The sequence below is a fragment of the Temnothorax nylanderi genome, unplaced genomic scaffold, assembly GCF_030848795.1.
Source record: "Temnothorax nylanderi isolate EJ_2023f unplaced genomic scaffold, tnyl_v1.0 TNYL_tig0081_pilon, whole genome shotgun sequence".
NCBI lineage: Eukaryota > Metazoa > Arthropoda > Insecta > Hymenoptera > Formicidae > Temnothorax > Temnothorax nylanderi.
In genome coordinates, this window is record NW_027249143.1 from 293,542 (window position 1) to 316,337 (window position 22,796).

The 22,796-nt window shown below is 36.5% G+C and overlaps 1 protein-coding gene across 6 annotated transcripts; it reads left to right on the forward strand.

Moving 5' to 3' along the window:
• The first annotated feature begins 482 nt into the window (after window positions 1-482).
• Window positions 483-22,569, forward strand: Spn (protein phosphatase 1 regulatory subunit spinophilin). 6 transcript variants are annotated; one of them, XM_071709681.1, is made up of 19 exons: window positions 483-895; window positions 4,213-4,316; window positions 4,623-4,894; window positions 5,353-7,196; window positions 8,772-9,849; window positions 10,294-10,314; window positions 10,919-11,143; window positions 11,549-11,732; window positions 11,983-12,246; window positions 12,578-12,936; window positions 13,639-13,894; window positions 14,231-14,284; window positions 15,213-15,518; window positions 15,592-15,978; window positions 16,158-16,416; window positions 16,558-16,764; window positions 16,882-17,034; window positions 17,444-17,550; window positions 17,808-22,569. In XM_071709681.1, the coding sequence occupies exons 3-19, from the start codon at window positions 4,635-4,637 to the stop codon at window positions 18,057-18,059; spliced, it is 6,216 nt and encodes a 2,071-aa protein (XP_071565782.1). In that variant the 5' UTR covers window positions 483-895; window positions 4,213-4,316; window positions 4,623-4,634; the 3' UTR covers window positions 18,060-22,569. The 6 variants fall into 6 exon arrangements, with proteins under 6 accessions (XP_071565782.1, XP_071565786.1, XP_071565787.1 ...); XM_071709685.1 differs by having other exon boundaries at window positions 17,492-17,550; XM_071709682.1 differs by lacking the exon at window positions 483-895 and adding an exon at window positions 920-1,283.
• Window positions 22,570-22,796: the final 227 nt, after the last annotated feature.

Here is a 22,796-nt window from a genome sequence, read left to right on the forward strand (position 1 = left end):
TGGGATTGAGATTGGATTGAAATTTGACCAATCAGAGCAAAGTTTACTAAACTTGAGATCAGTTTTCTCTGTTCTGATTGAGGCTCTCTACACCGGACCGTTTGATACGCGTACCAAGTACTATATCCGTATCAAATCTCGGGTTATCCCGGTGTAAACCGAAATTTGATACGAATTTGATACGGATACAGTACTTGGTACGCGTATCAAACGGTCGGTGTAAACTAGGCCATTGATTAAATTTCAATCCAATCTCAATCCCAATTCGTAGTCTGATCACGGCTTAACCGTGGTTGGTGAAATTGGCCCTAAAACGAACAGACCTATGATCGATTAGCAGTACTATTTCAGCAAATTTCGGAACGCATCCAATTTTTAACGGCAACGAACGGAGACTGGGAAAGTCCCTAGATTTTCAACCAACCAACCATCTTGGGCTCATCTGTCGCGCGACGCGCACGGTTGTCAACGCGGTCGGTCGGGCAGTGTCCGTCGGTGTCCGTCGGCTGGTTGGGGTGTTGGGGCATGAGTGAGGGACTGAGGAAGGGGGGCCCGGGGCAGTTCGCGCAAGTTCGCGATATGGAACGGCGCGTCGTGGAACGGTGATCGTTAGGCGTCGCGGATCGGGAACGACGACGCGCCAGCTCCACGCCTCGCCGCTACGGATATGGCGGACGTGGCCGCGCATTAACGTCAACTCCCAGACACCTCGCCCGTGCACTTGCTCGTCGTCCGCGCCGTCCCGTCGTCCCCGTCGTGTCGTGGGAAGTGGGAACGTACGGCGACGCGAGAACCGTAAACTGCCGAGGGCGCCGCAGAGCGGAATCGTGCCAAGTCGTGCGGCTCGCCCGTTTCCAAGAGATGCTCGCGCGCACATGGTGACATCGTCTTCCGGGTCAGTTCGACAGATAATTCCGCGATGGGGATGCAATCGCGGTCGGCGAGCTCCCCGCGTGTCTTCCCCCGGACGACGTCGTCGTCGTCGCCGCCGACGATCGGCAGCGGCGTCCCCGTGGAGGCCCCGGCGAGCTCGGCGAAGCGGCGCGGCGCCTTCATGGGGAACTCCATGGTCTCCATAGGGTGTAATGGCGATCGGGGAGGATGTTTTGTTTCGTGAACGTTGCATTACAATTAGCTCTGCCAATTGTCACTTTACCCGTATCGCTAGCTGACGTCTCTCGAGCTCTTATCGGGAAATTATAAGTTAGACAATTTGCAAGTTATAAAGTCCGCCGGTGACGATTGGGAGTCCGTCCCGTTCGACGGAATTGTAGAATTGTAAAGTTTGTAATTTTTAAATTAGCAGCCCTACTCGCATTTATAATTACACGGTGGCATTAATATTCTAATTAAATTTACATTTTAATTTAGTAACGACGCTTTTGACGCCCCATAACGCGTCGAAGCGCTTATATTGCTTATAATGAAACAGAATTATTTGGGGATTACATTTCACTACTTTGTTAATGTTTGTTTTATTCCATTATCATTGACATTTTAAATAAATGATAAAATCACACGAGATCATTTATAAGCAGTGCTTAACGTGACTGTGAGGAAATTGAATTTTTGAAGATTGTATCTAATTAATTTTTCATATCACCGTACATTTATTTTTACAAATTACGGCTTGTAATTTATTTGTGCTTTACTTTATCGATGAGAAATTAATTAACGATTTTCTATATAGTGCAATTCTGAAAGTATTGCGTTTGATATTCTATAACGATTTTAGGAAAAGTTATGGGATTTTGATTACGTTCAATTAATTTTATCAATTCATGATTTTGACTCGCTACATTTTTATCGAAATATTAATTCAATAGATACTGGAATGTGTCAGATGGTTTATCGATGCTGAATTTGATATTTACTGGTGGTTGAAGCAATATTTGTACAGTAAAACTGAATCAGATTGTGTTATTTTATGATATTATTGGACTAATACTACGTTTACGCGAGCGTTACTTCTGTAGTAACTTACGATAATTCACTCTTTTACGCGGAGTAAATTATCGTAAGTTACTACAATATCCCGTTTACGCGAAGGAATTATCGTAAGTTACTACAGAAGTAACGCTCGCGTAAACGTAGTATAAGATTGATATCGAGTATGAAATATCGGTGGACAATGCATAGACAGACGCACACGTGTGTAATAATTTGGAGTTTACGTCTCACTAATTTGCTAATGTGTGCTTTATTAGATTGTTACTACAGCATTCATGTTGATAACAATATAATATTTTTATTTTTATTTTCAATTTAGCGTTCATTAAACGAATGATAAAATTATACGAAAAAATTTATAAGCCATCCTTAATGGCCACTGTGGGAAAAATGTTATGGATTCACGAGATTCCTGAATTTGAAGATTATATTTCATTAATTTTATCAATGCACATTTATTTTCATCGACATATTAATTAGAGTAATTCTCCATGTGGCGCAACACGAAAGTATCACGTTTAATATTTCTATAACGATTTTGAAAGAATATTTGCAATGTTACGGTATTCTCGATTACGTTCAATTAGTTTTATTAATTTATAAATTTATTACGAAAACATTAATTAAACAGAAATTGAAATATATAGAGCAGTTTACCCCGATATTGAATTTCACATTCAATATTGATTTTTCAGACAAATTTTATAAAAGTTGAACCAGATTGTATTATTTAACGAGATTATCAGATTTAAGAGTGATATGTGATATCAAATATTGGATATCAAATATTGGGTAGATGTATATATACACATGTGATCATATAACTGTAACATTTAACATAACTTTTTTTTACACATATATGATAAACTAACATTTAAAACGCACATAACTTTTTTTACTGCCATTCCAAATATATCACTGAGAAATGATGAGCAGGGAAGAATTAAATTTTTCAAGTTAAACAATTCATAGAGAAAGATAGCTTTATATCTAAATATAGGTCTATTTATTTTCAACACATCTCAAGTACCTAGATTATATGTCTATAGAGACCTAGAATATACTTGGATAGCAAACATTGTGAATGAACTCCCATAACAAACACCACAATACAAACGTACATGATTAATGTACGTGTTTGTGGTCGAGTAAACAATTACATGATCATGTGAACGATGCAAAAGCTCTTTTGCATCTATCTACCATAGGGACAGTATTCAAGTATTGATTGCAGCAACATGGTGTGCTATGGGAGGAGGGTTGAAACCAAGGCATGGCAGACCCACCTATTATATCTTATACCTGTCATTCAGCTTTTGTTTCCATTAACATTTTTCAGAACGCGTAAAGGTATAACGGTTTTGCATAAAAATACGAAAAAAAGTTATATAAAATATAAATTTAAAACAAAAATCTGATTATAGTTTTATTATAAAAAGATGTAAATATTTTAGAATAAATTCATAAATTGTAACAGCATAATTTCCATTTTAATTAATTATATTTATGACGTTATAAAATAATTTTACATTTATTATTATTGTTGTTATTAATATTTGCGAAAGCTACAATTTTACATACATATTAACTATATGTAATTTTATTATACAAAACTAATTTTCAATATTACTGCACGAGATATTATTTTGCATTGCTTTTTTTGTTTTCTTAATTTTTGGTATTTTTGAAGAATATATTTTTATGCATTTGTATTTTATATTTTAATATTTTTTATTTCAGAATGTTTTTAAATATATACGTTATAAAAATAGTAAAATTGGGGGAAGATATACGGGATTAATTCTTTAAGAAGGGTAGATATTCAAATTCTGTAAAGGTCAGAAAATCCAATTGACTGTGTTAATGTGCGATAGCTATAGACAACAATGGCAGAAAATGTGTATGTTCTTTGATATATTGCGAAAGCATGAAATCTAGACAGATTTTACTTACAGAATCGTAAAGTTATTTTAAAATAATTTTTATTTTGTTACAGATTAATTAAATTTATAAATTTAAATTTTATTCCAAAATAGTAAGATAATGGAAGATAAATGGATATAAAGGAAAGCAGGAAAAAGTATTTTAAAGCACACGCAAGATAAGATAGTGATTAATCGTGACTCAGATTTCATTAATTATGACATTTTAATATATAAAATATCAAAGTACTGTACACATATGTATATTTAGATATTTTAATCTTTTATCTTTAATAATTATTGATTAAATTTAATATAGATTTAATGATTTCTTTTATAGGTTGCTGCAATGAAGTATATCAAATGCATATGATTGACAATGGGCTGAAAGACTTAAATGATTAGCACTTATATATAAATATCACTACTTATTGTCAGTTATAGGTAAAGTATATATGTATTAATTAAGTATTTCATCAAGTATTATTAAAGAATCTTTTGTTGAAAAAAACTTTTTTAACATTAAAGAAATTTACTAACATGTTCTTAAAATACAATTTTTATTTAGTATCTATACATTGATATATATATAATTATTTCTCACATATTTCCTGTATTGTGACTTCAAAAAGTTAATAATTGTCAATAATTTATTACAAAAATTATTTTGCATTATAAAATTGGTTTAAATTGTAAGGACAATATGTCTGAATAACTCAAAATATACTAAATATATTTTCTTATGCAAAGCTTGTGCCAGACATGGCAGCGATAGAAGAGAAAAAGCGAGTAGGTGGCTCCAAGGTGTCGGCCATCGCAAATATCTTCCAATCCAAGCCACAACTGGATTTGAGTCACAGAACGAACAATATTCTTTCGGATGGATTTAAGGAACCAGCTGTTCCACTAAAGGAGTCTCCGACGCAAGTGACAGTGGTCAGAACTGAGAGCCATGTGGCACGTTTCAACAATGCGCGAGCCCTCTTCGAGAAACTTGGCGAGGAAAACAAATCGAACAGACCGTAAGCAATTTGAAACGAAAAAATTTATGCTATTTCTTTCAAAATTATATCTATTTAATTTTATTAATTATTAGCTTTTGAAATCTTTTTCATTATATTTTTGTATATATTTTCCTTTAATCTTATTTATTACGCAAATTAATTTATTTCTCAATTATTTTTAATTATATTATTATTTTTAAAAATTTTAGCAATTAGAATTAAAATTACGAAAATTTTTTCAAAAAATATATAATTAATTGGAAACTAAGAAAAGAATCATTCCACTTGTTTATATTGTGTAATTATGAATCAAATTTATCAAAAAATATTTTCACTAAATATGTTACATTTTATTAAGTATAAATATTTATAAAATATCTGAGAGAGCGAAAAATCTAGTGTTTAGTTTGTGCGTACAAAAATAAAATGTTATATAATTACTTTAATATTAATTTACGTGCTCGTTTAATCTACAGGGTGGAGCGAGTCACAAAACCGAACAACCTGCATGGCCTCCGGTCTCGCTCCAGTTCCGCGAACTCAGGTTCTGGATGCACTTCGCCCGCGAGATCACCCCGTCCTCACTCACCCTCTCCTCCGGGCAGCCGTGAACACCTGAGTACATGGAGCGCCAGCGTACCGGCTTTGAACGCGGAGCGGCACTTTGAGAACGGCCACTGCGCACCGGAGCGCACCGGCCGTCCTGGCGTGAGCTTGGGTAAGGTCGAACGGACGGGTAAAGAGAATGACCGTCCAGAGCGGCCGGAAAAGCCTGAACGCCGACCAAATTCAAAGGAGCTCATCGAGAAGCAACGGAATTGGACTAGCCACTTCTCCAAGGCTAGACCGAACCGGTACAATTCCGATCCGAATCGCTCGCTAGTTCAAACTTCTCTGAACTCCCAGAATGCCCAGAGTCAGGCGCAGCAATCGTCATCATCGTTCGTTGATACGTGCCAGAGCGCGGCAGCTGGCGACTCTGCCAGTCCAGCTACCAGATCAGCAAGCTTTTGCTCGGCACGCTCACCTCCACCACCACCTCCACCTGTCAGGAACTCGTCCGCGGCCAGTAGGAGGGAACGACCGGCGAGTATCGCTGCCGCCAGCCCGTCCGAATTACTGGAGAGCCCGGAGTATGCAACGGTGGAGAAGTTCGACGACATCTCGCCGACGATTCCAGAGTATGCTGTTGTGCAGAAGAAGAAACCTCAGAGCAGTCCAAAAGAGAGTAAAAGTGACGGCGATAAGACTCAGGACGCATCGTTGCCAGAGTACGCTGTTGTGCAGAAAAATACTTCAAAAGCGGCTTTGAAAAAGGAGAATTCCAAAGAGACTTCCAAGACACAGAATTTGAAGAGCGCAGCTAGCACAGAGGCAGTTACGGGAAGCAAAATTGTGAGTTCGAGGTCGACGGAAGCCGCCAAAGACGTTTCTAAATCTACTGTGCAGAATTTGGCAAGCCCCACGACTGCAGAACCAATTACAGTTAACAAAACTATAATTTCAAAATCAGTGGAAGATACTAAGGAGATTTCTAAAACTACTACGCAGACTGTGAAAAGCCCATCAGTTGTCGAGGTAGTTCCAGTATGCAAAGATGCAGCTTTAAGGTCAACAGAAAGCTCGAAAGAAACCTTGAAAAGTTCTACATCTATGGAAGAAGCACCAGCATTCAAAGCTATAATTTCTAAACCAACAGAGTTTTTAAAGGAGGAAGCCATGGAGGCTGTGGAAAGACCGAAAGAAGTCACAAAAAGCTCAACGGTTCCAGAATTGAAAACTGCCATCGCAAACGAGTATAGCGACCTTTCCGAGCAGACAAAAGCATCGCCTGTACTGCACTGCGAGGATTCTAGTCCAGTTCGAAGTGCCTCGATGGACAATATTCTGACAAGGAGGGAAAGCGACCTGCTAGGAGCGCCGGAATGCTTTAACTGCCCTTCGAGCCCGATTCACTCACCAGCGAAGACTTCTGAATGGAGGAACGAATGGCTGGCAAGAAACGACGAAATTCTGAAGAGGACTGTGGACTTGAGAGATTTGAAGACCTCGTCGAGGGAGGCTCTGGATGCAGAGTTACGTGGCGACGTGATCAGACCGGATCCAAGACCCGATTGGGCCAGACCAAACGCGAACGCGAAAAGAAAAGAGACTGTGGACGATAAGAAAACCGAGCTGATACGATCACCGGAATCTGAGCTGGGTCTGCCCTCCGCAGGCACTGACAGTGCCTCATCCAGCATGAGTTCACCCAGCTCACCCTCCAAGGATAGCAAGGAGGAAAAAGCGGAGAAGGAGATGTCAGAGAAACATCAGACAGGTAAGCTATTAGATTCGTAGAAAAAGTCTTGTGAGGCCGAAGAACTTTAATCGTAGATGGAAAGAGTGTATTGTGACGTAAATTGATGGCTGTCACAATTAATAAAAATCGCCTTAATGTTGTATAATTTTGTTTCTCAGCTTTAGTTTACAAATAAGACGAGAAAAATAATCGTTGTAGAATTACTAAAATGATTTTTGAAAGAATAATATTAAAAAAAATTAATTTTTATATAAAAAATATATGTGCGTGCAATAATGTTGATTATTAATCTTATATATTGATTTAAATATGCATTTGAATGTATTAAACATCTTTATGGTAAATAGTTTGTTTCAAAAATAAATCTACAATTTTGAGAAGCGTCAGTGAAGCCAGGTGACTTTCGCTGTGTCGTGGGCTGAAATGGCAGTGCGCCAAAATGCCAAAAAGTAAAAGTACCAGACGCACAGGCCCCCTTCTTTCCCCTTTTCTCCTTCCCTTGCTCTTCCACCTCCTCTTTTACCAGTGTGCCACGGTATTATTTATAGAAATCACCGTGCGGCTTGTCCAGCAGCCAAACGCTCGTGCCTCATCGCGTTTACTTTGCAAAAGTGTCTCTGGGGCTCTCCACAGAATTTTAAGATTTGAAAATCGTCAATGTTGTGTTTCAAACGGTTCTAATCAGTACAGTGACTTCTTCGAAGAATGAATTATAATGCGTTTTATAAATGCGAAAAGAGCAAGTTTGTAAAAACACTTTACTTTATAAAATAATATAAATTTCTGAAAATGAAAAATATAAAAATTATTAGTTTATTAATAAACATACATAAGAAAGTTTTTGAATATGTTAATAATTTGAAGTTAATAATTTGGAAAGAAATGTATCTATATATTTGCAAGTAAAATTTTTCAGATTGAAATATTATTTTATATATTATATAAATTAGCAAAATAAAAAATTAAAGTTAAATTGTAGAATCAAAACGAGGAGCAAGTTTATTATGGAGAAATATATGAGCATTTTACAATTCGGTTATTTTTTTATGGTATATAAATTAAGTTAAATTAAAGAATTAAATAAAAGGAAATGTGTAAAACTTTTGCATAAATTATGTAAACATGCAATAAAAGTCTAAACAATCTAAATACGCTTTACTTGCTATTTAAATGTATACAGTTAATTAACAAATAACATAATAAATTACTTTGAAATAAAATTAAAAAATTGCGCTAAATAATATTAAATAATCTTAAAATTTTCCACTGAATGTCGTAGTTTGATTAATTAAGTTAATTGAAGGCCATATTCTACGCGAGTGTGTGATCTTGTATATAATAGTAAATAGAATATACACAAGATTAGTGTTTATATATAACGCTGCACTATATTTTGTATCAATATTTTTATACTTATTGAAGCGCCACGTACTCTCCAGGAAGACATAAAATTATGTGCCTGCGATTACTTTGCATCGATTGCGGAGGTACTTTAGCGTCTGTGTTAGTCCGATAAGCTATTTCAGCGCTTTCTATATACGTCAGTTTCAGTATTTTTAATATTTTTATTATAAATCTATTTTTCAAATTCAGGTCGCAACAGCTATGACTTGGAAGCGGAGGACCAGGATAAGCCAGCCACGTATCAGAGCTGCGTCTCAGGCACGGAGAGCCTCTCCGAGAAGGACCAGTTCAAGTTTAACGAGACAGACACTACCACAGTCATTCGACGTTCCCACGTGCGCCTTGATCTTCAGGCTGCGGGGCTAGGTCCACGTCCACCCTCTGTCATCAGTTCTGACCAAGAATATCCGCCACTGGAACACAAGGAAATTCCTGTGCCCTCGCCGTACGCCAAGAAGTTACAGCAAAGTGAAGAAATTGTTTCGCAAAGTAATATCGAATGCAAAACTCAATCGAAACCAAATACGGAGGCAAAGAATCACGGCAGTACAGAAGCGCTGAAAATCAATACCACGTCCGCGGAAGATACGCTGGAGACAAAAGTGAAGTCTAGCAGCGATGGAGTATGTCAGAAGACGGTCTCGAATGCGAAGAATGATCAAATAAAAATCAGCGTGAGGGAGAAGATTGCGAAGAATAGGGAGGAGGTCTCTGGCAAGCGCTCCAGCTTTGTCGAGGCAGAAAGCAAGGATAATGTGGACAAGGCAGCTATTCGTAGTCAGGAAATGAATAGCTTTGGGCTCATTACGAAGGAGAGCAAAGACGAGGAGAAATATGTAACAGAGGTGGCGAAATCTGAGGTCAGCAGCAGAAAAGAGTGCATCGCAGCGGTGAACAGTGTCCTGAGTAGGAAGATGGAGAAGGAAGTGGACCAGCCGCAGACGACGTGGGAGCAAGAGAAACAAAAGGCTGAATTAGCGAAACTCCGGTTATCGGAAAACAATAATCAGGACTCTTCACCTAGCACGCCTTCGCAAAGACATTCCAACAAAAAATCCAACGATCAATCGTCGGAGAGCAGCCAATTCGAGGACAGTGACTCCAGTGACACGAAGACCGTTACAAATGTGGAATGTGTAGCAAGGGAAATGCAGGACAATTCTGTTAGAATTGCAGAGACAGCTTCGAAGAATAGTGTCAATCATATCACTCCTGTGACGCCGGATACCATGACTCCAGACGAGGCTGAAAATCTGCTGAGTTCTCGGTAAATATATAGCGAGTAAGAGAAGAAAATGGAATTAGAGTGTTAGATTGTGTTTGAAATGATATATATAGAAACAATAAGAATTTTAGAAAGAGGGAAAAAGGAAGAATCACTTTCGTTTTTAAAACATTTAATTTTTACTGATATGACAATTGACAATTAATAATAATTGATAATTAATACCAATAAGAAAACCGAAACTTTTGGAATGATGCTGTTTTTGGGAGCTGCTTTTAGCATATAACTTTTGTATTTTAATACAGCAATTGAATTTTTTATAGCTGTATCTATATTTAATAGTAGATATAAATTTTTTTGCTGCAATGTCTTGATAAATTTTTAATTTGAAGCTTAATATTAATAACTTTGTTTTTCTTTTATTTTGATTCTAATACGTTCGTGTTTATTTGAATGCAAATCTGCTGATTACCATGGTCCATGCAGCATCTTAGAAAAGAAGATTAGGTGAGTACATTTGCAATTCTGTGATTTGATAATGGAAGCAGATATGTATTATCTCATGAGATGATTGCAAAATATTACGTTAATATTTTAATTTAATTTCATCATTTACTTTTTAATATTTGTTTAAAAGAAAGATTTTTCTGAAAAAATTATATCAAAATATTTTTATCATTAAGACCACTTTTTCTGGTTGAGCGTGTTTGTAATGAACACGAAAGACTAGGAAAATATATCTCAATCATGTCTTCTTTTATTATTCTATGAAAGAAAATAATACACAGAAGAGAAAAGATGAATATTTCTTTGTAAAAATATTATATAAAAATATATATATGTATATCTTTATCTATATATTTTTGAATTACGCATTACTCACTTGTTATTCTTTTGGTGAAAAAATTTAGATAATCATTTTTCAAGTCACTTCTAGTATAAAAAAATTCTGAAATTTAAAATAAAATAATAAGAAATATTGAGACATCTCGCGAATGAAACACTGAATAGACATAACTGCTTTTGTCATTTGACCGCAGAATTGATTCGCTATCAGCGATTACGTAATTCGTGCGTAAAGCAAAGTGAATGATTCGTGAACATAAATTAGACAAGGTTCGGCGTTGCTATCGGACGAGGAAGCGCAGGAGATAGCGAGGCTGCTGTCTCCCACCGGTGCCAATGACGCAATAATAGGTGATGGGATTTCTAATGACAAGGATAAGGAAGGACAGGACAGGGATAGGGAGGACCAGGACAACACGCCCGACTGGCTGTCCGATGTCCTGTCTGCTCCTGATTCCAGTCTTATCAATAGTGCCACTCATGATTATAGGTGAACGAGCTTATTTTTTTTATGTCTTTTCGGTTGTGCGTCCTTCCTTGTGTCTTTTTGCAATTTTATTTCTATTCTCTGTCTTTTTTTAAACAATTTTAAGCAAATTTTCAATTTTAATATCGATTATTTGGTGAAATATTGGATTATAGTGTTTTTAAAGTTTTATTTTTTCGGATCTCTGGAGGATTAAAATTTTTTGGAGCTTTGCACTTCTTCAATATTTAAAAATTGCATTTCTTGAATTTTTTAAATCCGGGATAATAGACGCTCGAGTTCTTGTCGATTCTCGGACAACTGGATACCTAAAGATCTTCGGACTTTTGGAATTATACTAAAATTTTGATATTTACACTCTTCTCGAGCTTCTCTATCGACTCTCTGTTAACTTTCTATTTATTTCAGTTTGTCTCATAGATCTCGCAGTGACCTGACAATAGACTCGTTGACGGAAAGCCAAATAGGTTCGGTCACAGGAAGTGAGAGCGGACTGCTAGGTTCGGTCAGCAGCTTAAATGACACTCATGAAACTAACGATGACACCGAAACCGAGCATCAGGATGACTATATTCCAACGCCAGGAAAAATTGTAATATATATATATTATAATTATCACAATTATAACACCATCTTATCAATTTCTTTTCTCTCAGTTGCAATGGAATCAGAAAATATATCTGTGATAAAAAAAATTAGAGAACAAATACAAATTTATCAGACAAAATAAATATATGATTTTTTATGATAGTTTTCAATATAAATTTTTATTTATATTTTTTTTACTGTCTTGATTTAAACAGTTTTGCGGCAACGTTAACTTGGATTATTTGATTAATCAGATACTCGTGGAGAATGGCGTGCATTACTTCGAAGATGGTCACTTTTGGATGGAAGTGGCAGGGATCCCAGAGTCCGACGAAGATGACGAAGACTATCCGTCCACCGTGCCCATCAAGAAGATCTCCAAAGTGTCCTTCGATACCGGTCCCATGCGTGTTTACTCTACGCATTCTGTTAATGAATACGATCGCCGCAATGAAGATGTCGATCCTGTGGCGGCCAGTGCAGAGTACGAGCTGGAAAAACGCGTCGAAAAAATGGAGGTAAGCCTGAGAATAACTCTTCTTTTTTGTAGAATTTCTTAGAATAAAAATAATGATGGCTTCTTAATCTTAAATCTTAATATCGCTGATTTTCCAATGCAATTTCTTCTTACGATTCGATTTTTTAAATCCTTGAACACTTCGTTTCTGTTATATTCCCAATTTATTCTTACTCATAAATGTTTCGTAATTTTATGATTGTTTCAAAAAAAGAGAAGCCTGGGGCATTTTGAGATGCTGAGGGTTTCTTTAACAAGCTTTTATTTTTAATTAAACGCACTTTTTTCTAAGAAAATCCTGCGCTACTAATCTTAAAAAAAAAAAAACTTAGGTATTTCCTGTCGAACTGATGAAAGGCCCGGAAGGCTTGGGCCTCAGCATAATCGGGATGGGCGTGGGCGCGGACGCGGGTCTAGAGAAGTTGGGCATCTTTGTGAAAACTATCACGGAGAAAGGTGCAGCCGCGCGTGAGGGTCGGATTCAGGTGAATGACCAAATCGTCGAGGTTGACGGCAAGAGTTTGGTCGGCGTGACGCAGGCTTATGCCGCTAGTGTGCTGAGGAACACCTCCGGTCTCGTGCGATTTGTCATCGGCAGGGAGAGGGATCCCAAGAATTCGGAGGTGGCAATGTTGATTAGGCAGAGTCTCCAGGCGGATAAAGAGAGAGAACTGGCGAACGCTGCCAATAGGTAAAGTAGCGCATTTGTGTTATTTGATCTCCGAGTAATATTATCATAAGATTGTGATTATAACAATTATTAGTTATTTTTATATTGACAAGTTATATTACAATATGAAATTGACCTGGTAAATTGTAAAATCTATTTTCAAAGAATTAGATATTTTATTATTTAATATTTATATAGTAAATCCATTTTGGTAACAATTACTTGATTAATAATTCGATCCAATAATAATTAACACATTTATATATCGAGACTTAATATCATGAAATTATCACATATTAAAAGATATTTTTTTATTGTGTTTCTTTTGACTCGATTTGAAAACTCTCCGTTTTCTTTTAATTTAAACATTGGATGTCAGTGTGGTCTAGTGGTAAAGCGCCAGACTCGTAACCACGAGAAACCGGGTTTGGATCCACTTGATCACAGGAATTTTAATATTCTAAATTGTACCATCCTATATAACCCAACTTATATCTTACTATTACTTTAATTTAAACACTGTCTCATCTGCGTTCCCAATGATGATTTATCCTTGCTCGCAAAAATTCCGTGACGATACTTTGTGGCCACTCCAATGAGAGCCTGAGGCATCTTGGAGTGCTGAGGGAACTATGTTTTTCATAAGCATAATTTATAGCAATGCAATAAACAAACTGTTAATTTTAACCGGTGTTAAAAAAAAGATTTATTTTCCACGAACAGGAAACTCAACTTCTCCGATGCTTCTCCCGATGGCCAACGAGGAAGCGAGGACATCTCCGTTGGCAGCGGGATGAGTGGGATCCCCGGTTCGCCGGCGATGTCTTCTTGCTCGGAGGGAGAACCGGCACATAGCCCCATCGAGAATTACCTGTCGCCTTCTAGTCGCAGTCGATCTCCGATACTCGGCTCGTCCATGTCACAACACAATGGCACTACGCAGAGCGACGTAGACAGTCTGAGATTGCTCTTGCAAGAGGTATTTTGCGTATTTACATTCTGTGCTTCATGACTCGAATGTATCCCCTTTTCATCCGTTTATTTAAGAATCTTATTTAGCAATGTTTACGCACTCCTGTTTACTTATACGTGTGGTGTTAGTTTTATTTGTCTGTAAATAGTCATTAGAATAATGCATTGTTCAACAATGATGTTTCTATGATACATAGCGCATACATTTGTACATACTCTCGTGTGTGTGTAAATTAAGAGCGTATCACATATGTAAGTTTATCGCAATCGCACAGTGTGTATTTATTGATTTTCTTTGTTTTTGTTTCGCTTATGCGCTATGCGTGTCGTTGGTTGCTTGCAGAGTCAGTATAAACTCTCATTAGCGGACGAGGAAGTGGAAAAGCTCAAGGCGAAGGTAATGTAACATTATAATAGTTACTCAATTAATATTAACTGATCATAATCAAATCAGAGTTATTCAAGTTGCTTGAATTAATAGGAGACTCATTAATATTAATACGGAAAGTTAATGTGTGATGCAAAATTTGTTTTACAGGAATAAAAGACTCATTTTACTTATCCGCATTTATACTTTAGTATGCTTCTCTTATATAATCTTTACAAATTTTTCACGCTTCTCTCTCTCTTTCTCTCTCTCTCTCTCTGTCTGTCTGCACTATATCACAATGCATGAAATATTAAGTGTACATTTATAGCTTACAGCTTGTGTGTTAATGTACATAAATAATAAAAATTCCCCGTTTTTCTATCATAATAAATTGTAGTAATTAACTTTCTAAATGTGAGATTCCATTACACTTTATAAAAAAAATTAAATTTTTTATACGTCCTAATTTTGTGTTTTTTTAAATACAAGGTTTTCCTAAAAATAAGACATTAGCTCGGAATTTCATTGGAAGAAATAAATAAAATAACTTGAAAATGAAGTAGGTAATAAATGAAAATCACATTCTTCGCTTATAATTACAATATTTTATTATAAAAGTTATGAAACAATTTTAGACGATCTCTTTATATCTTTCAGACATTTTCTACACTAATCAACATTTCAGGCTTCTTCCCTGAGCTGTTTCCCAGGCTGTTTCTTTCATACAATTGCATGCTTTCATTACTTTACAGGCAATTCTTCTCTCGTGCCAATCGATGTCGAATAAACTTCACCTTTTAATTTTCATCAAACATGTATATAACGATAAACGGCATAACATTCAAGAAATTATAAGCTGTACAAAGTTTTTTAACTGAACACTGTAATGTTGTGTCATGTATTTTGTAATCTTACAATCAGTCATATTATAAGCTCCATTTTATATTTTGGACAGTTAGTAGAATTGGAAAACAGCGGTGCGGGTAGCGAAGAGTATGCAGCCAAGCTGCGGGAATCAGGATTACGCCTTCACGAATCGGAGAGAGCATTGGGCACCGCCCGGCAGGACCTGTCGACAGCCAGGGAGATGCTGTCACAGGCGACGGCGCAAAACGCAGCTCTGCAACAGAAGTACGCCAGAGCTAGAAGAGCTGCCAGGGAATTGCGTGCGGATATTACGGCTAGGGACGAGTTCTATCAACAATTGTTACAGGAAAAGGACACAGAATACAATGCATTAGTGAAAAGTCTTAAAGATAGAGTACGTATCGAAGGGTTTGACCGATGATATTTGATCTCAGAAAGAACAAGTATTTTTAAAAGATCCATTTCAGGTGATAACACTAGAGGTGGAGCTGACGGAGACCCAGAGGCGATTTGGTTTGCCGGTACGATTACCATACGATAACGCCACTAATAGAATAGTAACACCGCAGCTTTCTCGCAGACAACTGCCACCGCCACCTTCATCAACTAGCTGCCAGCTTTCCGACACGGAGACCTCTGATCTCAGTAGCCCGGATGATGGGGACAAGACTGCAACTGTGGAGAGGAAGCTACCTCTGCCGCTACCGGTGAAGGAAGAATTAGATCGTGCCGTACCAGCCCATCGTCTGCTGGACAATTCTGCTGGCAAGAGCAAGGCAGAGTTGGCCAGCAGAGGCGGCTTAGCCAATCGTCAGTTGCCCAGACGATCCGGAGGCCTCAGCAACAGTAGTTCTGTACGTTATTGAGCTTGCATTAATTCATTAGAAACTAATTAGCAGCATACATTGCTTGTTTGAAGGTTAAAAATGGAACACAATATTTAAAAATAGATAGAATTAGCATATATGCTTTGAAACTCTTTATTTTTTTAATAAATAAAACGAAATTATATGATAAAAAATTCTTATTTTAGGACTACGGATTAGACGAGTCGGGCGACAACACGGACGATGATTCCTCCTCAAAAATGACTTCGCAAGACAGCAGGTCGCCCAACGACTTGACATCCAAGCAGTCCAACTTGAGTTCCTATTCCAGCACTTCATCCATCAGTTCACTTAAGGGAAAATCGCACATGGATCCTATACATCCCACTGCGATCCGGCAGCACAGCACCATCAGCTCGCAAGTTAGGGCGATGACCGAGCAGAGTTGGCCCCAATCGCAGAAAAGTATGCCAATGCGTTTGCTTCGATGCATCAACTGTTGTTATTATTATTATTATTATTATTATAAAGATTTTGTTATTAAAGATATCCCGTAAACTTATTTTTTAAAATACATTAAAAACGAAAAGACTTTTCTCTCTGTAGCTTTGACCGGACCTCCTGCGTCATTGGCAGAACAGCTAAAGCAGGTACTGGCCGAGCGAGAAAAGCGGCTTGGCGGAAACGACTCCTCGAGGGAGAGCTCTGGAGACTTCAGTGATCTCAACAATCCTCATAATAACGATCCAACTATGGTTACGCATCATCTCGTGGAGGAGATACGACAAGCTGTTAACGAGGCTAATCAAAGAGGTAGGTAAAAATACGCACTGAAATGAAATACAATTGAAGAAAGTAATTTATTTATCATCAATTGCAATAACCACAATGTCGGTTTATCATGATAAATTAAACTTGCTGTATTTCTAGTGAAAAAGGTATCGATTCCTCCATCGAATTTGATCGGTAGCGGAAGTGCCCCGTGGCATCATCCAGGAAGTTCTCCTTCGAGTTTGTCTTCCGGCGGTTCTGTGAGTCCTCCCGGTGTTGATCCTAGTCCTTTAAAAGCCGGCGGCGTCGTAGGTACTTGAAAAACTTTACGTGTTAATGTTTATGTGTCAGCACTAACGCTTCGATCACTCGGTCAGGAATTAAGATCAAAAGATTTAGATTGAAATGAAGAATTTTCAAAAACAAATTTCCGTCAATTCCTTTTAATTAGCCCCAGCCCAGTTAATAATAACTTTATCTAATGATCATTTTGCTTTATTTGCTTAAATTTGCTTAAACTTTAAACGCATGATTTTTTATCAGTGTCTTTTTTTATGAAAACGTTAAAACATTTAACAAAATAATTATTTAACAAAATATAAAATATGCTAACATTTATAGTACGGATAATGATTAATTACTGATGGAGTGATTACTAATAGCGTGATAAGATCTTCACACCTTATACTTACTTTCCATCGTGCATGCATTATCAATATAGATTCGAGCACAGTTTGGTTGCCCGCTCACCTAAGCGACTTTGGTTTAGGTGACAAGAAGTCCCACTTTTGGCAGAATGCACCAGTTGCAGATTGGTCCAAGGAACAAGTGAGTATTTCAATTGATTGATCTGAGAAAAGTTAATTTGCAATTTAAAAACTTATTTTTCCACAAATCTTGTTAAACATATATCTTTAAAAGATGAGGATTATATGTCAGAGAGCTTTTGAAATAACTTAATATTAAATTATTTCCTCTGTTTCCATTCCTCGCTACAATAAGAAAAACTTTAAAGACAAAGGCAATTTTTTGCTTTTTTATTTTTAATAGCTCATATTTTTCTAAAAGTAAGACTGTCTTTTCAGGTGTGCCAATGGCTGACGGGAATCGGTTTAGAACACTACTCGTCTCAATTTTTGGATAATGGCATTAACGGAAATAATCTGTTGCGTTTGGATTCGAGAGATTTGAAGACTTTAGGGGTTTACGGCGAGGCTAAGGCTCATCTGAAACGCAAACTGAAGGAGTTAAGAGCGCAGGCTGATCGCGAGCGCAAGGAGCGTAAGGAGCTCGAGCGAATGCGACGGAAAGCAGAGAAAGCCGCGCGGAAAAAGTAGCCTGCAAATAAATTAGATGCGTTCAGTATCATTTAGACCCCCGGTAAGTTAATGCGGATTTTTTGGGCGCGAAGTGTACCGGGTATCTCGAAAGAGGTAAGGAGGAATTAATAATGGGAATTTTATTTGGACTCTATCGGGAAGCCGTCGAGAATATTCATCGAGAAAAATTGAAAAGCAAATTTCCCGTGTGAAGATTAGAAAGAAGTTTGCCAAAGAGATAAATATTGGAACTAGAAATGACGCCGTCCATTTCATACAGGGTGTCGCCTAGAAAACTGTATAAATCCCTAAAATAGGAGTGTCATGTTCTCAAGATGAACGAATTTTATGTAAGCATATCTTCTGAATTATGCTTTCTTTTCACATATACAATTGCTTCTTTGGGCCTTTTTCTCTCTTCTTTTACTATTTTTACTATTTTTAATATATTTAATTAATTTCGGACAATGATAAAAATCATGATTATAAACAATTTTATATTTGTAATTGATATTATAATTATTTCAAATAATTCTTAATGATATTTGTGTGAAATAATAGTATTAAATATATAGTATTAATGAAAAAAATTACTTATGCGTATTTAATTATGATTATGTGAATTATTTGAAATAACTAATAATAACGATCAAATAATGATTCCTCATAAACATTTTAGTATTATTACTAGGAATTAATCTCAATTGAAAGGATTATTGTTTTAATAATTAATTGCTATTTTTGATAAATTTTTAAATTAATTTTAATGAAACGAGTAGCTATTAATCTTACGACTAATTTTTATTATTTTCTAATAATAATTGGGAGCACATAATAACTAAAAGTAACTCCTATAATCGAAGTTATATTATGATTTATTCCTAATACTAATAACTTAAATTGCGCCTCCTTGGGACACCCAGTATATCCTGGCGTTTCCTTCGAGATACTCCGCTTCCGTTCAATTATGATCTGTTTCCTTGAACGAGGCCCATGTATTGCGCCTCCGCATTTACTTGTTGTCGCCATACTTATATTGTCGCTATATTAAGTATTTTTTTCCTCAGTTATTAATACTATTTAAAAGTGTGTGTGCGAGCGAGCGCGTATGTTTGTGCGTGTGTACGAATGCGTGTAAAAATTCTAGCAATTCAGCTAAACGGTCGCGTTCTAACTGTGCGTATAAGTTAGCGGCTGCTCGATTTTCGCTCTAACAAACGCTGTTCTTTTATAGGGCGAGAGGGGGGGGGGGGAATAAAATCGTGAGCCGCTTTACTAATTCTAGATGGATCATCTAGAACGCGAGAAAATGTGTAATAAAACATCGTGTCATTTACGTACACTCTTTTGTAATTGTATATGTACGTATATATAGTATACATAATTTTATATATATATATATATATATATATATATATATATATATATATATATAGGAGCATATAAGGATTATTCCGATATTTATTTCTACGATCGCGTTTAACGGCGCTTTTTCCACGATTAGGGATCGACTTTTCAAGTAGACGTTCAAACGTCTTTTTTGTCGTTTTCTTCAATTTTATATATAAACAATGCGTCGTCAATTATTAATTAATTATTAATTACGCGTTAAAGGTACGTCTCTGATCAATTACGGTGGACTTCTACTGTTGAAACTCTTTAAATTTTTGTAATCGCCAATGTCTAATAGTCATAAACGATTTTATTGTTTGTTGAATAATTATAGCGTTTTTTTTTTATGATTGGGAAAAAATAATGGACCATTCTGTAGAAGTTTAGAGGGTGAAAGTATCCAGTGCGCTTAAGACCACCGAACGGTTTTTATATCCCGCGTACTTTATATCAATAATTATATATACATACAATTTATCGATAAAATATATACAACACACAATATTAACATTTTTTAATAATAGATATTAAATATAAGCATATATCGTTTAATCAATGTTTTTTTTTTTTTAATTAAAGTTGATGTTGAATATGAATTTGAATATTAACAAATGTTTTAATATTGAGTAATAAAGAGTAATATTTGAAATATAATTAATATTTATAATATGAGTATGAAAAATTGCAATTTATAGTAGCAATAGACTATAATATTTTTCTCGTATTCAATACCATATCGTCGTATTCTCTGCGATTAAGATTTTCCATAATAAATATTACGTTGCGTTAAACCAACTGCTGTATCAACTTGAGCCGAAAGGAAGGGACGAAGTTGATCAGAGACAGCCTGTACTTTGCAAACTTGCTATAATTACTTTGTATAAGAGTACACTTCTTCGTAATTTATACTTATTCACTCCAAATTTGCTCAAAGCAAGCAATCCTTCACGCACCGTGTCAGATATATCGAGAGACTTGCATTCTCCGCTCCCTTGTTTCTCACAGAATTTGTCAAACGCTCGCAAAAAGGGATGAGTCCATCGTTGAGCCATCGCGAATCGAGCCGCTGTAAATTCTGCGACAGAATCCAATAACATTCCACATCGGATAGAACGAAAGCCGAGCTACGCTTTCCCACACGAGAGGGAAAGCGAGGATGCAAACGGCTACGAAACGGACGCTCTGCGAAGCCGAGAGCAGAGAGAAAGAGAGCCGCGCTGAACGCGAGGAACGAGCGTACTTATTTATAGTAACGTTGAAACATTTTTTCGCGCTCCATTTTGAACATTTCAAAACGCCTCGTCGCGAGTAGTCGGAAATGTTGAACTTCGGGGCGTGTAGCGTGTAAATATACATATGTACTGAGATATGATTAATAACGATGACTGTAACCGGTGAGACGATTAATACGTATGCGTGTTGTGTATGCGTGCGTTGTGCGAGCTGCGTGAGTCGCGGAGCGACAGAGAGCGATTACAGTGTCATAATGTTACTCCACGAGGCATAGCTCTGAATTTTTATGATCGTAAATCCTTATAGAAGTCCTCCATTAGCTGCATTACTTGACGATCGCGACGCGACACTTGTTGTTTTTGTTGTTACACTCACAACGAACTGCGGGAATGAATCGTCCGTGTTTCTTATAAGAATCGTAATATGATATCAGTTGCTATTGGTGAAACGTCAGTGGAACGATCCTCCTGCACTTCGATTATCCATAGCGAAATCTCTTTTGCTTTTCCTTCCTACGATACTTCCTTAATTATACACTCACTAAAGACTTTTTTTTAGATCTTGAATTTGAGGATTTCTTAAGCGTCGAAAACAGACGCCCCGGGATGTCTGGAATCCGAAAGAATCGGACCTTTTCATCCGCAGATCTGTGTATTTTTAAATTTTCAGTTTTATTTTAAATTTATTGGTTTTTTAGAACAATTGATTTTTTGGAACGTTGGAATTCCACGTTCTTGAGACTGAATTCTTTCTTTTTGGGTTTGCTAATCTTTTTAGTCCTTGAAACTCTACATTTTGTTAACTTGGGATTCTTCGAACTTTGGATCCTTGAATCTCGAAATTTGTGGTATTTTAATTTCTTGTAACTTTAAAAACCAAATTATCCTTTATCTTAAAATATGTAAACTCTTGTTATTTTAAAATGTTTTAGTTGACCAGTGATTTGCTTCAGTCTTGATTGATTACATCCCTTAGTTCTCCAGCTGTTACATTCAGATCGCATCCTTTCACTCTTCGATCTTTGAATCCTCAAGTCCTGGATGTGTTTCCGTTCCTTAAGGACCTTTCACAAAACTGACTGAATTATCATAAGTTATATAGCCAATTTTCAACGAATCACTTAGCCACGTAACTACGAGAAGCGCCTCACACACGATCTGATTAATCGCAGAAATCGAGGTAGAAGCTTTTAAAAAAATCTTGCCATTTCTCCTTGATCATGTTGCTCGATTGTTTGACAGTCCTTAGCAATTGTATAATCAAGAGGATAAAATATTTCTCAATAAAATTAAGAACCACTCGGAATTATTGGTGGTCAAAATGACGAAGTACAAATTGATTATGTTACCTTGCGAAAAATAATCGTAGAGTTATATTTAAAGAGATATTTGAGAGGTTTCGGCCTTCAGACTGAGGCTTTAAAATGCTTTTCTTGAATATCGCTCTATGACAGTTGTTCGCGAGGATATACAAATCTCGTATTTCGTTAAACTTCCTATCGACTTCCAGTGGTACTTCGATTTTGTTGGAGATGTATTTAAACTTGCGTATTGCTAGAGCAATGAATAATTTGACATGATTAGTCGTGAATGGCAAATACGTTTGATTTAATATCACAAGTACTTTAAGCTTCATAATATATTGATAACATTTTTTCCCAAAAACGTTATCATGCACTTTTCGTACTCGCTTTTGTCAGATCGCGTGTGACTTGAGTCATGTACACGTTTCCATTGATTTGGGATTATTGTTCATAAGGGGAAAGACGATTGAAGCGATAGAGAGGTGATCATGGAGGTACATGCGGAATGTGGTGGCAGCTTTTTAATATGTCTACGAAAAGTATTGTCAAACAAATACTCTTGAACGTTTTAATTAAAGGTAATTCGTACAGTACATAAAATTTGAATTTTATTCTTTACCTTTAATATTTAACGTAAGAATAACGCAAATTTTTCGACAATTATTTCGCTCAAAAATATATATTTATCATGTTATTGTTATTAAATTATTATGATCAATCTGCAATCTGCATATGTGTTCTTTGCGGTTGCTTAGATATGTTTGTTTGATCGATATTTTACCTAGCGCTATATAAGAGTTTTACAACGAACAAGAACGGAAGTTGTG